The sequence below is a fragment of the Bombus vancouverensis genome, chromosome 5 (genome assembly GCF_051014615.1).
Source record: "Bombus vancouverensis nearcticus chromosome 5, iyBomVanc1_principal, whole genome shotgun sequence".
Lineage (NCBI taxonomy): Eukaryota > Metazoa > Arthropoda > Insecta > Hymenoptera > Apidae > Bombus > Bombus vancouverensis.
The window spans coordinates 6,695,550-6,705,743 of record NC_134915.1 but is presented as its reverse complement, the minus strand read 5'-3'; the positions used below and the strand labels follow the sequence as shown (position 1 = coordinate 6,705,743).

Genomic DNA, 10,194 nt, shown 5'->3' with positions numbered 1-10,194 from the left:
ATTTTTAAAGTTTGATATCTAATGATTGATATGTATTAATTTACAATTTAGATTTAATTTAAACTCATCTGTGATTCAAGCCACTACTATACTTAATCGATAATGCCGCATGTGACACAAGAACGGTAAGATAACTCTCAAACACTGATCCTTTAGAACGTAGGGTACGAAAAAGCATTACAAATTGTATCATCGCATGTCAGGTCTATTCTCTACCCAATCTGTGTCTATTACCTCGTCTGTGATCTGTCAACAACTGTAGTTACCCAGTGAACCAAAGCGATACAAACTTTGTGCAATAGATGGACCATATAGTTAGTAACCAGAAATTAATTCATTTCTAATACATGAACACACAATCTGTGCTTAGTAACCTAACTGCCATTAGTTTATATCAGTAGTTATGTCGAGTTTTAGAATAACAATATCAAGTGTAATTTGAATTAGAATTACTCGTGTCATTGAGAATATGGAAAAAACTAATGTAGCCGATACAGATAATATCAAAAAGACTTTAACTTTAGAGGAAGAGCAGAAAGAAATTGATAAGGCACCTTTTCATCATCTAAAAATTACTAATGCGCAAATTTTGAATACAATAGAAGGTAGGAAGACATGTGAACGTTGTAATAGATCAAGAAAATTTTTTTGTTATTCATGTTACATACCTGTTATTAGCAAGGAGTATTTTCCAACAATAAAGGTATTAATTATTTGGCAGGTTGAGAATCATAATGGTGTAAATGAGTTCACTGCTATTTTTCATAAAGTACTCTATATTTATAATTATAAAAAATTCATTATATTCTTTTACATCATGAAAACATATTGTAGCTGAGAATAAATTAATTATGGAATTAAAGAGATGATTCTTTTAATGGCTGAATCCAAATTATCTAAAACTTAATATATACCATTATAATTTTCAACTTGTAATCTATTTAATATGCATTTAAATTATCTAAATATGGATAGACAATATTCTATTTCCAGTTACCTATTAAAATCGATATCATTAAACATGCACGTGAAATTGATGGAAAAAGTACTGCAATTCATGCAGCTATACTTGCTCCAGAAGATGTGAGAATTTTTACATATCCTAATTTTCCAGAAATATTGGACAAAGAAGAGGTATGATAACAATATTGTATTTTGAATCGTCTTATTTTTTACTAATAAGTCTAAATAATATTACCCCTTAGACTGTTTTAATTTTTCCTAGCCCTACGGGTATACCTGTGGATTCCTTATTCATAAAGAAAGTTGAAGAGGATAATAAAACAATTACAAAGACAATAAAGAATGCATTTCCTATAAAAAAAGCTATCTTTATTGATAGCACGTGGCATCAAACAAAAACTATTTATAATGATCAACGATTACAAGGTAAATAAATAAATAAATAATAATCATCTCATTATTATCAATAATCCTATCATTTAGGTGCATAAAATAATAGGTAAAATTATCAGGGTCTATATAATATTATACATAACAAAACATTAAGACAAACGCAACCATATATATTTCTATAACTTTTGAATGATATGTATAACAATTTACATTTTTGTTATTTTTAGTATTCCTCTCAAAATAAAAAATATTTAGGAATGTTACTCATAACACTTCATTCTCAGGAGTAACAAAGCTGATAATTTGTGAAATTGAGTTAATTTATATGTATTTCTTTTCTATCATGTTAAGAATATAAAAAAATTAAAACAATATTTCATGTGATATGTATTATTAATTTACAGATTTGAAATGTATCATTTTAAAATCAAGAATATCACAATTTTGGCGTCATCAAAAAAAGAGTCCACGATGGTATTTAGCCACAATTGAAGCAATTCATCAGTTTTTAGTAGAATTGCATACATGTGCATTTGGTGCAATACAAGGATATGCTAACATAAAACATACTGAAGAAAATTCCACAAATAATACAATATATCAAAATGTGAACGAGTTACCTGAAATAGATCAAAGATATATAGGTCAATACGATGATCTTTTATATTTTTTTAAATATATGTATGAGAAGATTCATACTATGTATGATCATGATAAATTATTGGCATATAAGAGATCATTAATATAATTCTGTGATAATAAAAATTTTTATAAGGAAAAATATTAAATATCTCATAATTCTATTAATAAAAAAGATTAGCATCATTTCCATGATCTTTATTTTCAACCTTAAAAACATAATCATTAAATGAATCAGTCCTTTATAATAACTGGTTTTATAATATGAGATTACAGGTTAATAAAACTAATGATCATATATATATATAATACAAACTGTTATATAAAATAGTAAAGTAATATATTGCAAAATATTTACATATATATATATATATATATATACATTAACCATTTAGAACTATTTAAAATCCCATGCAATGTGAACAAACATTAATTATATAATTTATTTTTGAAAGTCAAACACTGCAATTATTTAAATTAAAAATACAAATATAAAATAGCGTCTGTAAATTTTTTAAATTACTTTAGGTTATATCGAATTTTTAAATTTTTTCGTACTGATATTATTGAACAAATGTATTCCCTTTTTTGGAAAATACTACTTGATAACTTTCGACAAATTAGATAACAAATGCATATATATATTATTGTTAAAATATGTCCTTAATAAACAATCGTGGTAAATCTAAAAACATGGCAAACGGCATTCAAAACATTAAGGAAATGATATTTCTCGAACAGAGAGGTGGGTGACCTACAGGTATTTCCAGCAAATCAAACATAAAATTATGTTATCTATTTCTGCGTTAAAGCTTCCCTGAAAAATTTGAAAATACGTGCACGCTTTTTATCTCGAGGCAAACGCAATAATATCGGAAAAATGCGAAACGAGCTGCAAATATAAGAATCTGTTCATCGAGCCTGTGGCGTGTTGAATTGTTTATTATGTTTGAAAATAAACAATGAAAACAGGGAGTATGTACGAGAAAGAGAATGCTCCCAAACACACGGGAGGCAGCACGCTGACTCTTGAATAGCTGCTAGTGACGTCACAGCATCCTCGTCTCTTACGTTTCGCAACCCGCGGTGCCCGTCAGCCGTCTGCGATGAGTTTAGTTTTCAAAACAAGACTCTGGTTGCCGCTCGTAGGCCGCACTCGCGTTTAAACGAAAAGCTCGAGAGAGCCGGAGTCAAAACCTGCTAACACGGAAGGCTGTACCGTAGCATAGTGTCTCGCGAGCGGTCTTCTTTTCTTTCGGTATTTCCCGTCTTCTGGTTTAAAACGTGACGAAAAAATGGACACCCTACGCGAGCAGGTGATGATCAATCAATTTGTGCTGGCTGCAGGTTGTGCCAGAGAGCAAGCGAAACAGTTGCTACAAGCGGCACATTGGCAATTTGAGGTAAGGGAACCAGCTTCCGCATCATTTTTACGAGAAACATTCTGAACTTCACCATATTTATGCCCATCGCGGCTCGATACTTCCTACGTAAACAAAGCAGCGAAAATGGCCGACCGTACAAGCGGTACTAACGTTCATTTCATCCGTAACTATTACGTATTAACATGCATCCGATTAATAATGTCGATCGAATCTGATCGAACGATGCTCCGTTGTTGACTCTCGCGTATCGTCGCGTTAACATTTGTTCAATAATACACAAGGATCAGCGAGTGGAGTGAGTCAGTGAGCACATTTACTATCACACAGGATGAAGTCCATTCATAAAAATCATACGATGTTGCTAAGAGGTTTTGTTCGTTATTGTTGTGATGAGATTGCTCTGAAACCCTGTCAAGGTTATGCGCACGATATTTTTAGGTTAACTGACTATAATTCGAATTTTTTTCGTGAGTGTAACAAAATTTATGTAAACGGGAGCCAATAAATATCAGCCTCCAGATATACATAAGCAATGATTTTACAATTTTCAAAGAGTTTATTATGGAGAAAACAATTTGTAATTTTGAAGTCGCAAATTAGTTACAAATATAGTTAAAAATGAAATTATTGCTATATTGAAAGTTACATGGTGTTATAGAGGGTTAACGCTTTTCTAATATGTTTGTTTGTTTTCATTTACGGATGTACGCTATCGTAAACTGTATTCAGGTACGAATCTAGTTTTAGACTTGGCTTTTATTCATTGAACATCGTTGCAACCGCGCATTCATCATACGTAAAGTTTTCGCTGGTTTAAAATAGGGTCATGTATCTATATCACACTCGATTTCTTCAAACCGACTCTGTAAACGGACTTGGCCATTAACAATGAGAACAATGCTGACATCGCGTGTGGCGATCGCGAACAATAATTATCTTTTCAGTACAACCTTTCCAGGTCTATCGATTTACGAGCTATTCGTTTGTACTAAAAGCCTCCTTCGATTTATGGAAATTAGATCACATTTAACCTATCTATGCATTTACTATGTATATGCTTTGTATACTGTGTTAACGACCTTTATACGTAAGGTTTACAAGCATAACGCAACCTATATGTATTTTAACTGTAAATATACTTGTAGATTAATTCTTTCGTTGTTCGTTGCAATAAAAAATCTACATTAACTTTCATGTGGTATATAGATATAACATAAATATAGGGTGTCCCAATATCGATGGTACAAATAAGATGGGGGTGATTCTACTCCAGATTTTACCGGGCAACCTTTGTCAGTGTGCTGTGTGAGCATAGCGAGTAAAAATATTTTATACAAATATAAATATTTCGAAGCTTTTGTACTGCGAGGAAGTTTATATGTTGAAGAAAATATTAAAAAATCATTCTTAATATTCACGTGGTCTCGTACCAATTTTATATTAAAATTTTTCTTAAAAATTTTGACGATTAATTCTTTTGGATATAATAATTTTATTATTTAAGAATCTTCTATTTATTACACATGTTTTATTTTTTTAAATAAATTACGTAATACATTTGTAAAATGTAATATCAATTCGCAAAAATACGAAATATCAAGGAAACATAAAGAGAAGAATAAGTTGATATTAAATGTAATCATTATCTATTAATAGTCGGTTTTAAAATATTCACTATTTGTATGTGTGTACGATTGTCAGAGCTGAAAAATTGTATATATTTATTACCGTACGAAGTTCGTTTTAATTTTGTTTCATCTCAATAAATGAGACACCAATTCTACCAATCAGTTTATCGCACGTATTAATCCCTATTTGACATACATTTTCTTCCAAAGTTCTTTACGTATTGAAATAAAAAATCGTGTATGATTCGAAGATGAAAATATCACAGCAGGCGGAAACTGATTATTATTCCCTTCCATTTTGAATTTTTATATCCTAACCTTGCTGTTTGTTCAACAAATAAAAAGAATTAATATCTGGAGAAGAATTTTAACATAAAATTGAAATGAAAAATCATACGTATTAACAATGATTTTTTTTTTACCTGACTGGAAATAAACTCAACCTGTTAAATTGAAAAATGTAAATCTTTTAAACATAGCTGATAAGTCGACGAACTTTTCTAGGAGCCAAAGATATATTTTTTAAAGCAAGAAATATTGTAATATCTTCAATTCCTGTATTATTACGACGGGGGATATTTTGAAAATTTTTAGGTGGATGGAAAACACACACGTTTAGTTTCAAAACAAAAAAAACAGACAATTTTAATAACATGAGTTTGATTAACAATAAACTGAATTTTAAAATTGCTTCCACGTTCCTTGTAGTTTACATATACGTATTTAATTCCAAAATCAACAAAAAAAAAAGTAGATTTTGTTATATGAATTTTGAATAATAAGATTAGAGAATAATGGAATTTTGTAATTGCTTCGTTATAAAATACCAAAAATGTGTCTTATCATTTATTATTTATGATTCTGTAGGCTTTCTGTAATTGTTTTCTATAGTTTTCATGTACATATTTAATCCGAAAATAAAAAAGAGATTTTACAACATGACATTTGAATAATAATTTTGATTTCGCTCCATCGCAGAACACCGAAAATGTGACTCGCCATGTATTTTTCCAGTGACTTTCGTTTATATTTATAGAACATATGGACGTCAATTGTCACGGTGATCATCGGTGAGCTACGTTTACTAAATTTTTTAGAATTTTAATTAATTAATAAATTTTAATTTTCAATAGAATAAAATAAATTTCATGGCCTAACAATATGTTCAACAATGTAACATTGTTAGGAAAAACCTGCACAAGCATAATATAATATTTTGCAAAAATTAATTTTTATGGTGTAGTAAGTATATTTTAATCTGTTGCGGCTGCCAGGACAAAATATATAAAATTTGCGTGCTATTCGTCGTATTAACCGGAAAAATCTAGAACACCATGTATATTACTACAGCATTATATCTTATTTAGCATCAATTGTCTATTACCCTTCATCCGTGTTCTAGCGGTACGGATTAATATGACTTGTGTTTTAAGGTTACACAATTATTCTCGATAATAGAGAAATCTGATAAAAATGATACTCGGTGAATCCATCGTTGTAAATTTTGCGGGATTAAGGAAAAACTTTATAGTATGTTTTGACGAGACAAGATAGAAAAGATGCCTGTATACTTTGATAATGTAAAACATGCTGTCAATATCTCGTTGTGTTTAGTTGGTGCGTTTCTCATACTTTCACACGATCAATATATAATACGAGGAAGTACGATAGGATAGACTTTCAGCAATTAGTATCTTATCCGTAGTGAGCATTAGCAGAGTACTTCTTTGCTAAAAGCTTTCTGCATTTCAGATCCATTTAACGTTAGAATCTCGTGAATTTTATTCTTCTTGTTGTCAGTAATTTTAACCGATTTTCTTGATTTTAAACGCGCGTGTTTTTGTTAAATATCGTGCTCGATGTTTTGTTTTCGATAGTTCTTAATTAATTAACACTTTAAAATGTCGTGTATAGTGGAAGTACGTATTCATGCTTTTTAAATTTTATCTTATTTATTTGTCAGTATATTTGTATAATCTACTATCATACCGTTGTACTATTATTAAATAATTTATTTATTACCTAATTCTGATTTTATACAGAGAGACAAAGGCTATTCGTGTTTCTTTCATAAGCAAACAAAATAATATTAATAATTATCTATTAACTATGATATATATATATATATAATGACAATTAACTATTATAAATAATTGATGTAACTGTAAATAGTCAATTTAAAACATTCCCAGTTATAGAAGAGTAACTATTTTTTTTTTATTGAAGTATCGAATGAACAGTATGAATAATAAATCATTTTCAGTTACATAATTTTCAGGGATTGAAATAATAAATGAGCCTTATTTAGAATTGCATATGTAGAAAGTTAATAAGGAGAACCTACGATAAAATATATGGATACAATGTGCTTTTTAATTTGCATTATACACAAATAAAAATTTGTCCATAATTGTTTTATAATCTCTTAATTCTCCAAAACTTCTTAACAAACCAGAATATTGCATGCTTATGAGGAAAGAAATTACTATATATGTTAATTACAGCTTTTTCATTTTAATTTGGATGTGTGTAATAATACTATACCAATCAAATATAATGTAACAATAATAAACATATAAAATAAACCTAAGAAAGAACATAAATTACATACATGTGTATATGGACACATAACTTCAGAGTTACACAATATTATAAAGAGCCATACGAAATTTTTATATTACTTATACATAATATTTCTGCAAAAATAAGAACAGTCATTGAACATCAGAAACGTAAGGCTAAGAATATCAAAACAATACAGAAGACAAAAATGAAAACAGTCAGAATGACTAGCATCCAGGGTTATTATTTTCTAGTTGATATTTTATCTCTTTACAAGAAGAGAAATTTTAGTACAAAACCAATTGCTAATTGGCGATAAAATGGTGAAGATATAGAATGAAATGTTTTTACAGGAAATTCTGTTTTCAAAAAATTGACTTCAAATATTTAACTGCTAAATGCTACCGGATATTGCTATGTCGTAACATCTTAACTTATATTTGTTTTTCTACTACGTACATATTGAGTAACCGAGGACATACGATAAAGCAGGACATTGATAGAGAATAAATTTTATTATTTTCGAAACTGTTCCTCGCACTGTTAAATACACAACTGCATTCTTCGAATTAAATTGTTATGAAATGAAATTTCCCTTCTTACAAAGTAATAAAATTTCTTATCATCTTTTATTGCATGTTCTCCATTATCCGATAGAATAAACTTAAACACAAGTAAAATACCGGTTTACAACGGGATTAAATGACACTTATCAGACAATTATTTAAAGCCAATTTTCTCGTAAATGACGTCTGGTATGGAAAAATTCACTTTTATATTTTGAGCTTGAAATTTATTCTTGTAAAATCATTCTTTTTGTAACAAATAATTGCTATACTATACTGTAAATATATACTTTATGTAACAATTCCAAAAAGCTTTTTGTGATTATATGACAAACGTAAATAATTTATGAAATCAGCAGAATTATCTAGTTATCATATCTAAAATCTGACTGTGTCAGGTAATTAGATTCTTTATTATTAATGACTTTGGTTTCAGTTAGGTTTTATTATATGGTTTGGGTTATTATATGACAAAAGCAAATAATCTATAATATTATATAGCATGAATTATCGACTGACAATATTTTAAATTTGATCATGCTGTAATGACATTTTTTTTATTATATCTGATTTTGGTTTAAATATGATAAGATAATAAAATACAATAATACACGAAATGTAGATAAATGAATATATAGATAACTGCACAACTATTGTATATCCATTTTTAGCAGTTTTGGTAATGTACGATTAAGTAAATATTTTGTACGTTGTTTCTATCTTTATCAGAGCCATTATAAAATTGTGCATCGCAAATTGCAAATCGTGCATTCATCCTTTTCAGGATCACATAAAATGACAGTGGCGGATCATGATTGCTGAAAATATCTCTATACTAAATACAACAAAGAGAAATGTTATTTTTGACAAATTTAAGAAGTAAACATACAATCCTTACGCAACGTAAAAAAGCAGTCAGGAACTATTTGTTGCGTATAAAAATTCCACAAGTTACACAAATAACGAACAAACGATATTTGTGCAGTTATCTATCGATACGGACGCTTTTTAAAAATCACACCACGTTACAGAATGTTACGAATAAAACAGTGTGAAAGTGATATCACCAACATCGAAACCGCGAAGAAAAGCTATGGTTTGTCAGCAGACTTTGGCAATTTACCATAAGACGCGGCACCAAATTGATCGGTAGTTGATTGCGAGATCGAATCGATTGTTTAGCGCTATGTTTACTAAACGATTGCAACACGATATTAGACGTCAAATTGTAATCCTCGGTCGTCGCTTGGAACGCGTGCTTTCGTAAGAATCGCGCAGGATTGCTAATATTTAATGTCATTCCGTTACTATTATATCGTTACGTCATCTTGTGAAAATAACCATCGCATCATTTAAAATAAACACAGCCAGCCTGTTACGTTCATCCCTGTTCATAAGTATTGGGACACTTGCTGATCCAAAACACACTGTGAAAATACACGGTGGCTTATAAAAGTATTTTAACGCTTACCATCGAAAATTTACACGCATACAGGTTGTCTCAGCTGATGTTGACGTCATTGTCATGATCCGTAGCAAAAAATGTTTCAGATAAGACTTGAATCGTTCTAAGGCAGGTATATTCTGATGTTATTAGTTTTTCTGTATGTTGCAACATAAATATCATGTTATGAAGGTCAATTTTTTTTTTTTATTTTAGTGGAATTTGGGAAATTGATAAACATAAGATCTAGGAACCTGGTGTCCTAGAAATCATGGCGATAGCAATAAGGCGATTCTACGTGAAAAAACAAGTCGAAAATATAGTTTTATTTTTATTATAGTTTTCGAGAAAATCGACCTTGAAGATTTCTCAAATATACTTGAATTTGACTAATTCCAGGCAATTTTTGGCACTTATTTACTGAAATGGAGGATTTTTTACGGATATGTACATATATTCAAATTATTCCCAAAACGTGCGAAACTGTTTTCACTAATTAGAACGTTCCGCGTACGTTTCCGATTAGTCGCTGGAATATTCGGCCAAGGTGACTTACTGCGTCTCGTCTTAAAACCGCATTGGCGCTGGTAAAATCGACACCGAGGGTGTCGGAA

General features: G+C 29.9%; 2 protein-coding genes across 2 annotated transcripts in view; both read left to right on the top strand.

Annotated features, from left to right (window-relative positions):
• The first annotated feature begins 159 nt into the window (after positions 1-159).
• On the top strand, positions 160-2,181 carry LOC117159710 (tRNA-uridine aminocarboxypropyltransferase 1). The gene is made up of 4 exons (XM_033339818.2): positions 160-703; positions 994-1,134; positions 1,206-1,389; positions 1,761-2,181. The coding sequence occupies exons 1-4, from the start codon at positions 470-472 to the stop codon at positions 2,102-2,104; spliced, it is 903 nt and encodes a 300-aa protein (XP_033195709.1). The 5' UTR covers positions 160-469; the 3' UTR covers positions 2,105-2,181.
• A 909-nt stretch (positions 2,182-3,090) lies between these two features.
• Positions 3,091-10,194, top strand: part of LOC117159721 (UBA-like domain-containing protein 2) — an 88,462-nt gene continuing 81,358 nt past the window's right edge. The window contains exon 1 of the mRNA XM_033339844.2: positions 3,091-3,398. Within this exon, the coding sequence (XP_033195735.1) occupies positions 3,291-3,398 (108 nt within the window). The 5' untranslated portion in view covers positions 3,091-3,290. The remainder of the gene's footprint in view (positions 3,399-10,194) is intronic.

Excerpts from the sequence above, each read along its gene's own strand:
- LOC117159710 (XM_033339818.2), top strand. The coding sequence starts at position 470 with ATGGAAAAAACTAATGTAGCCGATACAGATAATATCAAAAAGACTTTA. Across the intron at positions 704-993 it reads AGTATTTTCCAACAATAAAG|TTACCTATTAAAATCGATAT; the intron begins GTATTAATTATT and ends TTCTATTTCCAG. Across the intron at positions 1,135-1,205 it reads AAATATTGGACAAAGAAGAG|ACTGTTTTAATTTTTCCTAG; the intron begins GTATGATAACAA and ends ATTACCCCTTAG.